We start from the raw sequence: 18,319 nt of genomic DNA, 5'->3' as shown, positions 1-18,319 counted from the left end.
CAGAACACAAACTATTTCTAGACCTCTGTGAGCCCTGTGTGTGTGTGTAGGAAAAAAAAAGTCATTAGAATCTTATTTCCCTCAGAACAAACATGACTTGAGAAAATAACATAACTTCACACATCTTTTCTCTCCCACTGATAAATGTTTTCAAAAACTGTAAGACTAACATTTCCTTTTTCATTCAAACATTTGTCATTATAACTAAAAACTAATGTGTTTAGTATCACTAAAGAAATGCAAATTAAATGCCTATAAAGGAAGATGCCATAATTATTAAGTTAAAAAATAAAACAAAAAACCCTAATGTGTGTTCATTTTAAATTCTCAATAACTTTGGTAGCAATGTAAATTGCCATGTTTTGAAAATATAGCTTTATGTACATTATGAGAGTAATAAAACTTATTGTATCTTTACATCCAGTAATCTGACTTTCTGTAACAAGTTCTAAGGGAACTTCTTGGCTTCCTTCTGGTTCCTCCTTTTGGTAGAACACAATCTAATACGCCTCTGGGGAACCAGAACCATCCTCACTCTCACCCTGCTCAGACCAAGCCTAAGCCAATGCATGGATTGTATTTCTGTGGCCATGGAGAGGAAAGGGGGAATGGGGTGGGCTGTTGAGGGGGAAGTCATGGGGGAGAGGGAGAGAAAGAGACAGAAAAACCCCTCAAAAGAGTGTTTGGAGTGGGAGCACTATTAAAGGAGCAATTATCTTTAAAAAAAAAAAAAGTCCAGTAATGTCTTTGACTTGGTATCAAACTCCTGTTTTTGAGGAGAGATGAAGGGGAAAGCAGCCAGAAGCCCTGGTGTTTATAATATAAGAGGCCCCACCAGATTCTGTGCTATAACCAGAAAGCTACGGTAAAGTCTTGGGGCTACATTCTGAGAGGAGAATTGATGAAATGAATTATATCCATAGTGGGGAACAATAAAGAATATGGAATTCATTTTGAAAAGCAGTTGAAAGAACTTGGTGTGTGTGATACTGTGACTTCTAATAATAATATATTTGGTCTTTGTCCCCATTTCTGGCACAGAGCTCCCAACCCCCTTGGAATTACCTAAGTGATGACAGCAACAATGGTGTCTCTTGTTATGAGGTTAATGAGGTGACTTTTGGATCCCACCCAAGGGTGGGGGCTGGTTACCAGTAAGAGTCAACCATGTGGTTTGTAGATTGGAACTTTCAGTCTTTCCCCCTGATTTCTGAGGGGGAGGAAGGGGCTGGAGGTTGAATCCATCTCTAATGGCCAATGACTTAGCCAATCATAAAGACATAATGAAACTTCCATAAAACCCCAAATAAGGACAGCTCATAGGTTCTTTTATTTTTTCCCAGAGAGCTTCCACATAAGGGAATATAGTGCTTCTGCGTGCCACTGGGGTGGGCCCCAACCAAGCTCCACAAGGACAGAGGCTCCTCCTTTCGGGACCTCATCCTATGTATCTTTTCATTTGGCTATTGATTCATATCCTTTAATATCCTTTGTAATAAATCTACAATCTAGGGAGGAAAAAGGTTTTCTTGAGTTGTGTGTGCTGTTCTAGCAAATGAATCAAATCTGAGGGGGGGTTGTGGGAATGTCTAAATTACAGCCAGTCAGTCATAAGTGCAGGTAAAAACCTGGGTTTGAAACTGGCACTTGAAGTGGAGACTGGTCTTGTGGGACTGAGCCCTTTACCTGTGGAATCGGGCACTATCTCCGGGTAGACAGTGCTAGAACTGAGCTGAATTCTTGGACACTGTGCTAGCGTCTGAGAATTGCTTGTAGGTATAGGGAAGCCTCCACGCACATTCATTGGGACCAGGTCCAAGAACCCTTTTTTTAAGTATGTTTATTCAGAAAAAGAGAAAGCTTGAGGGGAGGTGGGAGAAAGACATGATACCTATTTTCTGAGACTTACAGAGCAATTTCACACAACAGAAGAGCCTTATATGTGTTGCTCCCAAGGACAAGTGGTGATACTTCCCCCCCCCCCCCCCCATAACAGTGTCCCTTGAATCATGTCTTTTACCCATATCCAAAAACATTCCTGGGTTTTCAGTGTCTGAGCTGATGCTGGATCTAATAAAAAAATGTGTGGATTGTAGCATCTGGCAGTGTATATTTTAATTTCAGCTCTGTCACTGAGTGTGTAATCTTAAGGAATTTAATACACACACACACAATTTCTGTACTCCTTCCTTATAAAATGGAAATAGTTTCTTATTTTCTGGATGTTTTGCAGGCAAATGTAAAAGTACATAGTAGGTGTTCAGTGAAAATCTTATATATGAAAGAAACCTGGATGGCTGAGTGTCATAAGGTGTTACATTTAAGCTAAAAATAAGGAGGATGTGAGCTATTTGAATGCTTCCTGAAGTGCTGAACTTTTCTCTAAAAACATCCAAGCAGAGACTAAGCAGTTGCTTGGAAGAAATTATTTTATTTTTAAGAAGAGATTCTTCCCCTTTGTCTATATTTTTTCCATGTCTATTATTTTCAGGGGATCACTTCCAATGCTCATTCTAATGCCAATTCTCTTTTTAACCACTAGATGGCACTCAAGGTTTGGGGAATAAAAAAGCTAGCCTTCTTAAAAATACATTAGGGGCGGGAGGTGGTGGTGGGGAGGCAGTGTGGGGTAGAAAGGGGTCAATGGGGAAGAAAGGGGACATCTGTAACACTTTCAACAATAAAGAGAATTTTTTTTGAAAAATGCATATTGAAGCTATAAAAATGCATTAAATATATAATTATTCAAACCTATCAAAACAATGTTTAAGGTCAATAACTCTTCAGAGAACAGCACAAATAGCACAAACATACCTTAAATTAATGTACTCAGGATAAATGTTTTCTATATAACTGCAGAAAAGGGAATCAAACATAGTTATGCTAAAGGAAGATCACATATTTTTGTACGTTGAAACACAGAGTCAGATACTGCAGGAACTTAGAAATAATATACATTACATCCTTAATTTAGAAAATAGTAAAACTAAGTCTAGAGTATATTTTATAAATATAAGGAAGTTTTATGCTGGTATTTGTTATAGTACATGTTAATTTTTTATATATAGGAGAAAGGAAGTAATATTGTTTAATAATAGATGGTGAGATTGACCCAAAACAAAACAAAACAAAACAAAACACCTCACAAAACTTTTTCATAGAAGGTAGACTCGATTTGTGCTTGTAATTGGGTAAGCAACATTTTTATACTTACCTGAAATTTTAAGCTTTTTTTTTTAATCCACTTCTGAGGATATTTTTTCCATTGCTTTTCAGAGAGAGTAGAAGGGAGAGAGAGAAACATCGATGTGAGAGAGACATCGATTGTCTGTCCCCTGCACGCGCTCCAACCAGGGCAGGGGATGAAGCCTGCAACCAAAGTACATGCCCTTGACCAGAACTGAACCCAAGATCCTTCAGTTCAAGGGCTGACACTCTAACCACTGAACTAAACCGGCTAGGGCTGAAAATGTTAAGTTTTTAAATAAGCACATATTAAAAGGCAGATGGAAATAATTTACTTTTTGTTTTTAAATATGTGCTTATCAATAACTTCTGGCACGTTGGTTAATCTCTTTGTGCCTCATGTTTCCCTCATTAATAAACTACATATAAGAGCTGCCTCTATTTTCACAGAACTTCCGTAGAGAAAATGCAGGGGTGACAGATCAGTTGAAAAGAGAGGCTAAGAACCTTATCTTAAACTGTGACTGTATAACAAAGAAAGTGCTTTGACTTGGAGTGTAGGCTTTGAAGAAGGCTGATGGATATGATGGGAGTTACACTTAGAGATATGTGTGTACACATAGAGGTATAACTGTCAACTCCACAGCATGACCAGTATGTATTACATTAGTAAACAAAGGGAGAATACCCAGCACACAGTAGGTGCTTTACCATGTTAGTTCCTGTTCCCTCTGTACCTCCTTATGGATGAACATGAGCAATATTCTTTTCTAAGCTACACAGAATGTAAAACTTCTCCAGAATCGATCACTTTTATTTAGATAACTTTCTTGCTGACAAAGCTTATACTACCAGTATAAATCTTTCCATTACCACATAAGCGATCATTAGCTGTAGATCATGACATAAAAGTAGTTTTATATGTGCATAAGTAAAATTCAAAAAAACAGCTTGCATTACTTTCTGATTTTGTCTTTCACTATTTCTCCAGGAAAAATTAATATGAGCTACTGATTAGATTCTAGGTTCATATTCTTCTCATGTCTTGGATGGAATAAAGCATCTGCACGGCTAACCAAAAGACAGACAAGGCAATAGGAAAGAAAAAACAAAAACCCTTAGCAATGAGCACCAAACCAAATGATCGGTTCATGAATATGTACGAGCTGCTAGTAATGACAATGGGTTCCTATTAATACTAACTAAAAACGTGTGTGGAACTTAAGAATTTGCATAAAATATTCATGACAGTCATTTATATTTCCAGTTTTCAATCACTCGTCTATGACTGCATCCTTAGAGTTCCCTAAGTAGAAGCAAAACCTCTGCATTAGAATGGGCCTTCATAGAAGTCAGCACCTACATTTTATTTCTCTGAAAATTAACTGTCCTCACATTTAATCCCCTTGAGTGAGGAAACAAGGTACACATTAAGTGTGCGTCATTGCACAGACACCAACCGAGCCGAGCGCCTAGTAGCTGGCCAGGTACTGTGCGAAGTTCAGGGAATATGAAGCTCCAGGATCGCCCTGCCCTGGTCTCTCTTCTTGAGACGCCACCCCACGCCCACGCTGCCAGGGCTGAAAGAGCTAGGGACAGAGTGCCTGGGAGGGAGAGGATGCCAGGGACCCTCTCACCAAGAGACGACTGAGCTGGATCTTCGCGCCATGTTTGTGAAATACTTTGCCAGGCAGAAGAGAAGGTGAAGTGGGAAAGGGAAACAACAAACAAACAAAAAACACACGAAAAACTGCACATATAATGGGACTAAAATAAAGGTGGTCGTGACAGGTATCCTTTCCTAACCTGAGAAAATTTTACAATTTCTACATGTTTCTGACAGACTATTTTTATTTGAAAAGCTGGTGGGCATGGGCTTGTATCACCCCTTCCCCATCCCCATCCCAGGAACTAATATTTATTGAATGTACATATGTCAACACTGCATGATTTTATATAGATGATCTCATTCAAGAGATCAAATGCAAAACAACTTCGCAAGGTAGGTCACGTCATCTGTATCGAGCAGATAAGGAAACAAGCTCACTGTGGGAAGAATTTCTCCCCGATCTGTCTGACTCTAAAGCCCGTGTTTCCCCATGCTGCCTCTAGAGATTTCCCATCTGAAATCGGAAACCAGGGCCACAGTAGGAAGAGCATAAATAAGAGAGAACCTATGAGTACTTAACTATGTTCCAGATACAGTTTGAAGCATTTTACATATATTAATTCATCTTCACAGTCTCCATGGGAGGTAGTAGGTACAGTAATTACTGCCATTTAACAGAGAAGGAAACTGAGGCACAAAGAATTCAGATAACTTGCCCAAGGTCCCAGAGCGGGTAGCTGGCAGCGCCAAGATCCAATCCAGGCAGTCTGGCTCCAGCACCCCTGCACTGAAGCACTCCACACTCCGCTTTTTCACTCAGACCAGATCCTAACTCTAGACCACCAGCAAGGACCCAGCTGGGCAAGACATCCCAGGCAGAAGGCACAAAGTGGTGAAAAGATCTTATGTCCCCAAATAATAGGAAAGAGAATTTAGTGTGGCTTAAGAATTGGGTCTTGATTGATGAGGGGATGGGAGGACAGTAGGAGGAGGGCTAAGAGGCAGGAAAGATAGGCCTCTCTTTTTCCTTAATGCTGTACAGATGAAAGAGTCTCAATTTGCATTTTCTGTTTTGTTTTTAATAGGAAATTCCAATGTAAGAAAAGCATTTTCAAACAAAAACAGAAAGATGCATGGTGGTATGGTCCTGCATGGACGTATGGACCAGTTACTCACTTGCATAGATGCCCAAACATTTTCTACTTAGGTCTCTATGAACTGATCACTTTATTGTACCTCATGTATTTTGATGAATATGAGACTCTTAATGATTATCTGAAAAGAAGTTGATTCCACCATACTTTAGATTTTTTGCATACTCAAATATTTATGCCACAATAAAATTATACAGATAAAGGTAATATATCTTTTAAAAACCTTATTTAGTATTTTTTTTTTTTTTTAATAATCATCTCCAAAACAGAAAGCAGCAAATATCATCTGATCTAAATATATTCTCATCAGCCACCAGATGGCATAAGGTGTGAGAGTTTTATTCTGACAGGGTCACCACACACATGATAATTTGACCTGTAACTTCAAAATAATGTATTTGGAAAAATGTTCTAGCACTCAAACAGCTCGCAATTATTTCAGCCATATGTAGAAGTGGATGGATAAGTTGAAAATGACATGGTCCTACTTTTTCTAAATGTGGGGGTTCTGTGGGATGCTGGCATTACATAACGAACGCGTGATCAAACAAATAAAACAACGCAGGGCTGCTACAGGAAATAAAAAAGGAAGCCACAGAGAAATTAACCTTATGTTCTAAGTATGTTTCTCTAGCTCTAAATGAAACTTAAAACGTGCCTTCAAGAAAAACACCACACGTGCATTTCAAATTCTGCTTAATAAAAACTTTTCTACTGCCTGTAATTTATTCTGAACGCAGAAAAGCACTGAATGCTTTTCTCCACTTAGGCTCACGGGAGGAGCTGTTGCAGGAGTCGACTGGAAAAAGAATATCCTGCTGGGAAATCCAACCTGAACTCTGCCGTGAAAGGGTAGAAAAGTATATTTTAAGAACCTCAGCTCCTCCACAAATTCAACATACTGCACATTATGTTTACTAACTTTGTATTTCCACCTAGAAAAGATGTCGCGTTGCTAACAAGTCAAAGAGCTAAAAAAAAAAAAAATGAGGTAAATGCAAATAAAGTGGGATCTTTCACTCCCCGAGCTTGGTGGTAGCAAGCACACTCAGTACTCTGAAATAAACCCACCAGGATGAATGGCTACTGCAACCTCGCCGGGCTGAGATGAAGTCTCTGCTCCAGCACCACGAAGCAAAACAACCGCCTTTAGAAGCCGAGCCCCAGGTGCGATGGAGACCCCTTCCTTAATGCAGTCTGAGAGCCAACGATTTCTCTAGATACTTTCATTTATTTCTGTATTTTACTATAGACTTCCTCATTAGATGTGATATATTTGCTTCCTGAGTGAGAAATCAGTGGCAGAGGAAAAATATTTGGAACTATGAGAAGGATGGAAAGCTATCTGATGATACATAAACAGGATGGGATTTTTCCCTATTTCTAAATCATGTTGATAAGGGGAATGGGAATGGGAATTAACAGGGAGGGTACTGTGAGAATCCTGCACCATGGCTCAGGTCCTATATCCGTTTTTTGGCAGCCAATACGTAGCAAAGATGTTTCCCACCCGGATTCATATGAAAGGGAAAAAAATGATATTTCTTATTTTTGTTATGTTTAGAGAAAAGTATAAGTTCTTTCCAAAGGGTTTCTTCTGATGGTTCAGTTAGATAGTAGAAAGTGGAATAGCCAATATTTTCAAGTTAATAGAATAATATATTCCAGACCCTTCAAATTACTTACTTTAAATTCCATTCTTTCTGATGTTTTAGCTCCATTTTCTTCCATTTATGATACTGTCCAATAAAACTTGGATCTTCAAGCACTGAAATGAGAGTACAGAAAAGGAGCTATGTATGCATTCTTTAATAACAGTTCAAAGTTTAAAATAATCCACCTCTCATTAAGTTGATATGTAGCAACAATGTACACTATATACTTCAAGTCATGTGATAATGCTCACTTTCCATAATTCTTCCTTTTATTTGAACTTGGTAATATTGAATAGTTTGAAATAAGTAGATTGTGACTTCAAAACTTTTCATTATAATGACATTTGTTTATGTATCATTTATAGTGATGAAGAGGGTGTTAAAATAACTCCTACAGAAACTACAGACACCATAGTTTAACAAAACTCTAACTTAGCACTTCAAGTAGCAAAAGTAAAATCTTGGTGTTCGAAGTGACATTACAGGTCTTGGCCTTTCCCAAAGAATATGCAACAGATGATCATCCAGTCTGTAAATGAATCCTTTGCCGACAACAAAAGGCTCTCCTCTTCGTTGCTGGGGGACTGCCTGCTCCATCGACAGACAGTAGGTCACGGTGTCCTTCCTTAGTCTGAGTGCCGAGTTTCCACCGGTCCTAGTTCTGACCTCTGGAGCAGTACTGAGTGAGTTTGTTCCTCCCCATGGGAGAGAGCTCTTCTAATATTTGGACATTGCTCTCAGGGCAGCCTCAGTTCCTGCAAGTGTTTCTTAAGACATGATTTTCTAGATACCCAACCATCCTTACCATCCTGGCAATGAAATTTGTTGATGTTCCTATTCAAGTTTGTATCCAGAACCGGCTCAGGATCTTGGTTTCATTTGAGTAGCAAAGATGCAACTGACTTGCTACCTCCCTCAGTCTGTGTGCTACACTTCTATCAGTCACCTCAGATCTGCATTAGTATTTTCTGGAAATCATATTACACCACTGGCTCATACGTTTGTGGTTAATTATAAAACTTATGCCTTCAAATTCACATAAAATTTATCGACATCTATTATGCTTAAGGCACTGGTAGTTTTTACATGAAATGTGATTAAGCCAGATCAAATACACATATATACATTACCTATCTATCTATCTATCTATCTATCTATCTATCTATCTATCTATCATCTTTCATCTCCATTTTTTAAAAATTGTCCTAGGTTTACAGTCTTGAACTATTTAACCAACTAGATGTTTCAACCAGTCTTGCTGGTATCTGGTACTTCTTTCTTGCCTGATGAAATTTGTCATTGATGAAAAAAACACATCTAAACTGAATAGTTTTCTTCTATTAATATTACATGATTTTCACTAGCAATGTTCCTATCCTTGAATTTCTTTTCTTGCTTCAAACATACACAAGCACATATACATATTCTTATAGATTTTATTAATACTGTTTTTATTGGTATTTGGATATATACTCCTCTCTTCTACTAAAAAAGGAAATCTGAGCTCCCAAGAGTTCTTAGTGAGGTCTCATTATTTCCTTCGGATGATTATAGTAACTAATATTAATAGAGTTCTTACTAAATGCTGGGCATTTGTAAAGTACGAATGCAGTGGTTACCATTACAATACCCACTTTACAGATGAACAAACAAAAGGTTGAGTAATGTCTTCCCATTGGGACTATTATAAGTCAGACAAAAATCTGAAGTTTCTAATCAAGCATAATTTATATCGTCCCTTAATTTTTTGAACTTGCCTTTCCTACATTTTCTATTTGAGTATGTACGGCAGTCTCTTTCTTATATATGATGAAACCCCAAATGGCATGGTCATTTTTCCTGACCAGTACCATTCATTGGATATCACACTGACTTATTTTCTTCATTACTTTCTTCACTATCTGAGAGATTTTTGAAAAAGTAACAGCATTTTTACAATCTTTTAACACTTCCTACTTTATCCCTATAATTTTTCACGTATCTGTCTCCGACCACTTGACTGTAAACTCCTCACAATGCTTATCCTGATCCTTATCTTCCCGTCTCCAGCACACAGTCGGCTGCCCAGAGATAGCAGATGCCCAATAAACAGTGTTGCCTGGAGAGGAGTACTGGGAGAATGAAGACCAGGAAAGAGAGAGCGCGTGGGGCACAAGAGAGTGAGCAAGAAGACAGGGCCAGTAAAATCCTGTCACAAGTTCTTGGAGTTGAAACTCCCCCATCACCCCGGATCTTGCCTTTGCCGCAGTCTTATAGTCTGTGGTAGGAAATCATCCTCTATTGACTCCGTAACATGGTTCTCCTTCCTTCCCTTCCAAGGATTACCAGGAATCACTCCTGCTCTGTTTTTGCCACGACACACCTCTTGTCCAACATTCATATAGGTTGATTAAAAAAAAAAAAAAAATTTCCCACTAATGGGACTAGCAATGTCCAAAAAAATATAATAGCACCAATTTGCCTTAGCTGGTTTTATCTTCACATATATTATCTCATACCAACCATAGAGCAACTTAAAATAAGAGTGGCACATTTTTGTCAATGAATAGAAATGAGAAATGAGGTACAAAGTGTTAAATGTCCAACCTAAATTCACTTAACTGTATGTAGCCAACTAGCACAGGGCTAAGGAGTCTCGATATTCTGACATCATGCTCTTCCCGCTAGAGCCTTTCCAAACTTGGTTGCACATTGTAATCATCTGGGAGCTTTAAAAGCTACTGCTGCCTGGTCTTGCCCCCAGAGATCTTGATGGAATTGGTCTGGGGGTGTGCCCTTTCCATGGGAATTTTTACAAGCTCCTCTGGTGGTTCTAATGAGCAGCCAAGACTTAGAACCACGCATGGGAATTAGATGACACTGCCTCTTGCATCTAAATGCAGTTTGGAGACACTTGCCCTTATTTCTGGCTCAAAGACTCAAAGAATGAAAGTCTCCTAGGGTGAAAGCAAGCATCCCCAGGATGCTTCAGGCTGTTTGGTCTGTCTTGATGACAGCAAACATCAGGAAGCCTCCGCTCGATATTACAGGGTACACTGGTCTGAAGGAATTATTTTCCTCTAACATAAACATTTCCTTATGGGGATCATATTCTGTCGTTAAGGTGCTGTTGCCCACAACCAGATGTAGTGGTTTGTTCTCTGCCAGACTTTTAATTTGCTATTCTATAGTGATGGACAGAGAACAGTGGATCATCCATACATTTTCCCATATGATTGCCTATGATTATGAACTAATAATTATAGTTATTAAAAAATGTACTACATATTCTTCAGAGTTTGAATTTAAATTTCAGGCTATATAGAATTGTACTCCTTAAACCTATATAATTTTATTAGTCAGTGTAACCCCACTAAATTCAATTAAAAAATAAATCTCAGGCTATAAAGAGATAAACATTTTATATCATATTATAAAAGCAGTATAGTATGATAGGAAACAACAAATGTGGAGCCAGAGGATCTGGTTCAACTCCTTGGGCCACAGTCTATTTGTACTAATTAATAATAACCACACTTATAGAACACTCATAGGTGCTAGGTGCTGCTGTAAGTACTTCAACCTATGAGATAGGTACTGTAATATCCTTATCTTATAGATGAAGGAACTGGGACACAGAGAGGTTAAGACACTTACCAAGGTCACACAGCTAGTAAATGGCAGAGCCAGGATTAAACCTCAGCAATCTGGCTCCAAAATTTATACTCTTTACCAATATGTGATATTCTCTCTTACATGTGTGACCTTAGGTAAATTACTTAGCTTCCCTTGAGTCTTGGTTTTCTCATTTATAAAACAGAGTTATAATATATGCCTAGCTTATAGCATTGATATACCACTGTGCATGACATTTATTAGATGTTTAATAAATATTGGTTGATAAATAAAAGAATAACATTGGGATGATTAAAAAACATACTACAGAGTACACTCTGTAAACTGTGCTAGACAAGAATAAGCTTACTATTATTATGTCACACATGACTACTGATAGATTAGTAGTGCAAAGGTATGGAAAGGAGTTATTACCCAAAATCGAAATATAACCACTCATCACTATTCATAAAAGGCTTTTAAAAATATGCATAAGAGCTTAACACTATTTCCAGTGATAAGAATGTAACTGCGAAAAATGAAGTTATTAGAAGTTTCCCTTTTATTTCTGAGTAGTTGAAGAATCATTCTATAATCTAAAAGCTTCGTCTTTATTATTGCCAGGAAATTAGGCCGTTAAAAAAAATAGTATTGGATCTCATCCAACTGAATTATTCAAAGACAAAATGGCCAGCAGCAGATGTAAGATTTACTTTTTTTTTTTTTTTTAATTAAGTGCTGGTTATTATTGAAGGAAAGCTCTTGAAACATTCTTATAACAAATCCCTGGGGGAAGAAGAGGCAGAGTGATGATAAAATACTGCATCAAGAGCTGGAATCAAAGTCTCAGAAATTCTACTGGGCTAAAGGTAACCATTCCCAGCTATTGCTTCACAAAGAGGGGTGAATCACATGCTAGGCTAGTGACAGACACTCTAGACAGTTTGATATCAGATACTTTTGAAGAAGAAACTGCAGTCAGTGGTGCTTCATTATCCTTCCATTTTTAATTGATCTTTACTGCAAGACAATAATTTCCAAGTTTTGGCATGTGCTTTGATTGTTTTATTTTTCCTAGCAGTTTGGAGTCTCCAAATACCTCTCTCTAATTTACCTGTTATTCCATAAAGCGCCATCCTCTACCAATCTGTTTGGTTTTTGGTTGATGGTGTTGGACGCTGAGTCATTCCCTGAATGTGCCAACTGCCTCTCAACACCGTGTTTGTTAAGGGTTACTACCTACTGGAGTGCACCTGAGCTCCTCAGTGCCTCACACATAGTAGGCACTCAAGATATGTTTGCTGAATGAACTAAGTAGCACCCAACCACTAATCTCTGAAATGAAGTAAACATCACGTAGCCTGGTATCAAAAATAATAAAAATCTTTATATGGGTAGAGTTACTAAAGACTGTGCTTCTTTTATACACACGCGCGCACACACACACACACACACACACACACAATTGGTTTTAGACAGGGAGGGAGGGAGGGAGGGGGAAACAGAGAGAAATATCAGTGTGAGAGAGAAAACGTCGATCAGTTGCCTCCCATACAGTCTGGGTCCAGGAATTGAACTGGTGACCTTTCAGTGTACAGGACAGTGCTCAACCAACTGAGCCACACCAGCCAGGGCAAAACTGTGTTTCTTAAAGCACCTTAAGTTATTTTTCTTAACCACTAATCCGTGAGTGAGTGAGGAAGGTAATGTTAATTCACAAAATAATTAATAACCAACATCCTGAAAGATCTAACTTACTTTTTTATATTTAAGCTTAGTACTACTTTTCGCTGTAATTTGTGCCATAAGGCTGGAAATTTTTATGCATGCAATATTTTGTTCTATTGAAACCAATTATGAGACCATCACAATGATGAGATGAAATTTGATGATACCACAAATTAAGGCAGTGGTGGTGGGGTGAAGTGGAGGGAAAACATTCATGATGTTGTAGGAGATAAAATCAACAGGGCTTAATGAGGGAGGTAAACAGGTCTAGGAAACTTCTGTGATTCTAGTTCAGGCAAGTAAATGCAATAATGGTGATCTACACTAACCAAGAGAGGTAATAAAGGAAAAGGTCTTTAGGGCAAGATAATGAAGGTCCTTTGGGACATCTTAAGTATAAGATTCCTGAACACATGTAGGTGAGATGCTCAATGCTCAGTTGTAAACATGCATGCGGAATCCAGGAGGGGGCCTGGCTAGTGACGTGGCTTCAGGAATTACTGGAAGGCAGGCTAATGAAGACCAGGGTGGTGGGTGAGGGCTCTTAGAGAAAATGGGTAGAGGGGGCTGAACAAGGAAGTTTTTCTAAGGAAAGAGGCAGAGGATTACTATGTGAGGGAGGAGGAGAACCATAGATGCATACATGGTGTCATCTAATACAAGGACAGCACAGCTGATGAGAGTGCAACATAAAGACTAAAAGAAACAGTCACTGAATCTGGGAATTAGGAAGTCACAGGGAACTTCAGAATGCACCACTCGGCAGAACAGCTGAAGCAGAATCACAGTGCGGTAAGAGTGTGTAGACTGGATAACCTACTTTGACCCACATAATGAAATAGTACTCTAAAGATTTGATTAAATGGGAAATAAAAGTTGTCCAGCTCTCCCCTCACTTTTTAATTCCTCATGTATGATGGCAACCAATTTTGCCTTAAGTTGATATAATTGAAAGTCCTAAGTTTATATGGTTGCTTTTAGGTTTTTTTCCCCTTTTCTGTCTTTCTACTTACTACTTACTCTGGCTTTTTGGATTAATAGTGTTTAGAATCAAAAAGGTTCCTCCAGCTATGAAGCCTTCTTTCTGGGCTGAAGGGAGTAAAGTAAACCTCATAAGACTGAGAACTTCATTTTTTATTCCTCCAATTGCCTATCTTTCCTTCCAGCTTTTAATCAGACTTCAGTCCAAAGTGCTATACAAAAGAGGAACTAAATTAAGTTGATGATTAGCATATAGAGCAAACAGAGAAGTTTATCACCTTCAAATTGCAAATATATGTCAATTAGTCTTTTAGAGCAAGACAAGCTGAGAATAATTAAGAGGTTAATATACACAGAAAGGACACAGGGTAAGACTAGGCCACCTTACATGGAGTCCTGTAACATTCTGCAGCTTTTGATGTAGCTATTTCAGACCAGGTCTTGAAGTAATCGTCAAATGAAATTTTAATTGACCTGAAAATATAAATTAAAATCAGACAATGAGTAGTTTGCAAGTTTTCTTTTTAAAATTATCAGAGTGGACTGCTTCATATAACAATATCTTGTCACAAAGCATTAAACTGATTTGCAGTTTCTGACAAATCTAACACATTAATTCCTCCACTAATACACACAAATTACAAAAAAGAAAAGCAGTCCAAATAATTTTTCAATAGTAGATGTAAATGTGCACCTGTGTGTATATTATAAAAAAAAAATACAGGTTTAAGTTACCTGCCATTCATTGCTAACTAAAAAAGAACTTTAAGGACAGGATCATACCTATACATGTTCTTTCTACAATAAGTAATTTTCTTAAATTTCTAGGCCATATTTTAGTAAAATCACCTTTATTTCTTTTTTATTATGAGCAGAAATGAAACACCAGAATTGAGACTAGTTTAATTTTGACACCGAATTTGGACATTTTTAAAGAGGAAAAAACTCTCTTCTACTATTCCTGCCTGCATTTTCCCTTTCCTGTGCTAACATTACTATGTCCTAATGGGAAAGCAAAGGTTGTTATAAAGTATTAAACAGGAACTGTGAAATAGTCTCTTAAAGAACTGCCTTTCCAATTTTTTTCTTTTCCTACAAACCTTTTGAGTGCAGAGATTCTCAACATTCTACAAACAAAACGTTGGGATATTTTTCAGATATATGAAATCACCAATTGACTGGCTTAGGTGTTTCAACATCAAATGTAAAAGAACTTGTCTGTGTTCCATTTTAAGTTCCTAGCTCTTTGGAGGAAGAAGTAACTTTTCCGTTAGAACAAGTCTACCAGCATTAATTTTTATAGGTGCCTTAAGGTAAACATTTGATTCAATTTTTAAAACAAATGGGGCAATATCTAAATGTGTTAACACATTAATTTATTTAAATGATAATTGCAGACACCTCACTTTAAGACTAACATTTTTCAAATGTGTTATTGCTTTTGCAATCGCACGTAAGTAGAAATCTGAAACTTGGTGGAGATAAATTAATCACTGCTATTATTGCTTCCAGAGCTCCATGCAGTGCTTTCCACTACTAAATGATATACTAAACTAACATTAATTTCCCAAAGAAACGTTTCGGCATTTGGCAACGGAGGTAACAAAATGAAAGGCTGCATTATATCTCCTGCATGAAAAAGCTTGTGATCAATTTGCTGTCACAGATCATTTAGCAGACAACAATGACCCAAGAGGAAGGAAACTGTCAACACACTGTCTCGTGAAAAAAAATACACCATCTTCAGGCACAATCGTCTCCATTGTTTTTTGTCTGTTTGACTACGACCCCTGACCCTCCCCCTTCCCAACAGTGTCCTGTTCAATTTCAAACTGTTGGCCTTCGGGGGCTTTCTTTTCTTCCCCCAGAATAATTAAAAATATTGCCCTAAAAGGTATAACGTTAGTATAGTTTGAGTATACAGAGCAGAATGTCTTAAACATTTGGGAATATTTGCATTTTCACTTCTGTAAAGGAAACAGCCCCTTAACATAAGAGGACAGTAACGATTTTACTGCCATTCAGATAAACTGCTAAGTTTACAGGGATATGTGCAGTATAAAAAATACATATGTTTATAGTTTCAACCAGGAACAGGACTTTATTGAGCATTACGAATATGAAAAAGTAGAAGACGTGATTTTAAACTGAACATCAGACCCCATTATTGGGGAAAATAAGATGTCTACCTGAACTAGTAAGTAGAATAGCTTTACATGTTAACATCACAAAGTGTTACATCATTTAACATGGACATTTGGAGACTATAATGACAGATACTTACTTGGCAATGGCAGTAAGCAGAAAAAGTCAAAATAGGGAGATACAACTTTGTTTGGGAGGCATTAGGGAAAGAGTCAAGTGGGATGTGGCCCTGGAACCAAGTAAAGAAGCATTTTAGGCCAGGGAAACATTATTAGCAATAAATAGCTCAGATGGGAAGGAGCACGGTGTGTGCATGTGTGCACACAGAGGATGCTGGGGAAAGAGAGGACGGTAACAAGATAATCGACTAGAGTGGAGAGTTCCAATTCCAGAGGCGTTGGAATTTGATAAAATAAGGGAAACTGGGCAGTGCAGGGTCTTCAGATTTAGGCAGAGAACGGATTAGAGTTGACTCAGTAATCTTGATTTATTAGGTGATAGAGAGCAATCAGAAGTTTTCCAATAAGGCAAGCAAATTATGAAATCAGTATGTAAGAGTTTTTCCTGGCATTAGTATGCAGGGTGGATTCTATGGGAAATTAAATGCTGGGGGACAAGTTAAGAAACAAAACGTAATAATTCAGGCAAGAGATACAGAGAGCAAAGATTAAGAAGGGGAGGAGAAGAATCCCTGGTAAAGAACTGGCTGGACTGGTTGCCTGATAGGGTGTGAAAGGTGAAGGAATGTGAGGGTCAAATATTCTCCTAAAGCCCGGAAGACCAGTTAGTTTTGCTATTAATAGAAAGTGTCTAGAGAAACTGAAGTAAAATATGAGTTTAATTTTAAACACAGGTTTTAGGTGGTGACCTTTAGGAGTGTGGTTGAGAAATTGAGACTGGAAATAAGAGATTTGGGTCAAATCAACATAAAGGTTGATAGATGACGCCATTAGGGAAAACAAACTCCAAAAGAGTAATTAAGTGTTTAGAAAAGAAAGAGCAGAAACCAATTCCTAGCTAAGAGGAGTCAGCGAAGGAAGTAAAAGGATAGTTAACGGGAAGAGAGAACCGAGGTAGTGATATTTCAGGGAAGCAAAGTCCCAGCTATAACAAAGCCTCATGATTCAACGTTGCCCTATGTGTCTCTGGATATTTAGTCATGTAGTATCATGATTACGAGCACAGGCTCTGGACTCACCTGGCCTGGGTGAAAACGCTCTGGCACTGTGACTTATGAGCTGTGCGACGCTGGGAAAATTTCCTAACCCCTCCACTCCTGTTTCCTCACCTATAAAACTAAGAGAGAGAATTTCTCCGGTGTTTCTTGTGAGCATTCAGTGAAATCATCGATGGAAAGAGCAAAGAAGGGGGTTTAGCACCCCTCAGCCCTCAGTGTCAGCTGGTCTCCTGAACTGACTCAGACAGGTACCTAGTTGTTCCTTTCCTGCAAACTCTAAACAGCTTCCTGTTTTTCTATCTCAGTCTGTTTGAAAACAAGTTTGATTTCCTAATTCTACAGGATGAAATCTGAACTCTTTCAGATAGAACTCAATGTTCTTCATCATCAAGCCATTTCCAACCTTTGCTTCCACCATCCATTTGCACATCCAGAGGCACCATCAGGAGGAACTTAATGATGACCTTGAGGGCACTGTAATATTACCCTTCTGTATCTGTGCGAGCAGGTCTAGCTCTCTGTGCTGTCAAACTCTTACTTATCAAAGTTTTGGTCCAATGAAAACATTATGTATATGAAGGTTGTCACAGTGGACAGGGTGGTTGCCTCTCCAATAACTAGTTTGTTCTTTTCCCGCTGTGTATATGCCATTCAGCTTGATGGAATTGACTCCGCCCCTGGCTCTAAGTCAGGGCCTGATGAATTTATGACTTTAGGGCTGTCCGACAATGGTAACTAGTTTAAGGACAGGAACCTGACCTAAAAAGATCCAATCAGAGTGAAATGTATTCTAACATTCTAGTACATCTTGATATCTAAGAGTGTCAATCCTCTTTGTTCTTCAGCATTGCCTTATTATTATTCTAAATCCCTTGCATTTCTAGATACATTTTAGAATCACCTTGTTAATTTCCAGAAAAAATACTGCTGAGATTCTGATTGAGACTGAATTGAATCTATATATTAATTTGGGAAGAATTGGCATGATAATAATATTGACTCCTTCCCAGTCATAAACATTGTATATCTCTATTTCTTTAGGTCTTTAAAAATTTCCCTCAGGTTTATTTTGTAGTTTTCAGTATAGTTG

At 38.1% G+C, this 18,319-nt stretch overlaps 1 protein-coding gene across 2 annotated transcripts in view; it reads right to left on the bottom strand.

The window, feature by feature from the left end:
- Positions 1 to 7,279: 7,279 nt before the first annotated feature.
- UBE2U (ubiquitin conjugating enzyme E2 U) overlaps positions 7,280 to 18,319 on the bottom strand; it is a 35,320-nt gene continuing 24,280 nt past the window's right edge. The window contains exons 7-9 of one of the 2 annotated variants that reach the window (XM_087820495.1): positions 17,251 to 17,348; positions 14,296 to 14,381; positions 7,639 to 7,717 (exon numbers count right to left, since the gene is read on the bottom strand). In XM_087820495.1, the coding sequence (XP_087676621.1) occupies positions 14,332 to 14,381; positions 17,251 to 17,348 (148 nt within the window). In that variant the 3' untranslated portion in view covers positions 7,639 to 7,717; positions 14,296 to 14,331. Of the gene's footprint in view, positions 7,718 to 14,295; positions 14,382 to 17,250; positions 17,349 to 18,319 lie in introns of both variants that reach the window. The other variant, XM_016208409.2, reaches the window with a different exon arrangement.

This window comes from Miniopterus natalensis, chromosome 9 (assembly GCF_054644295.1).
Source record: "Miniopterus natalensis isolate mMinNat1 chromosome 9, mMinNat1.hap1, whole genome shotgun sequence".
NCBI classification, from domain to species: domain Eukaryota; kingdom Metazoa; phylum Chordata; class Mammalia; order Chiroptera; family Miniopteridae; genus Miniopterus; species Miniopterus natalensis.
Note: the sequence above shows the minus strand (reverse complement) of the source record. Positions and strands in the feature narration are given on the sequence as shown.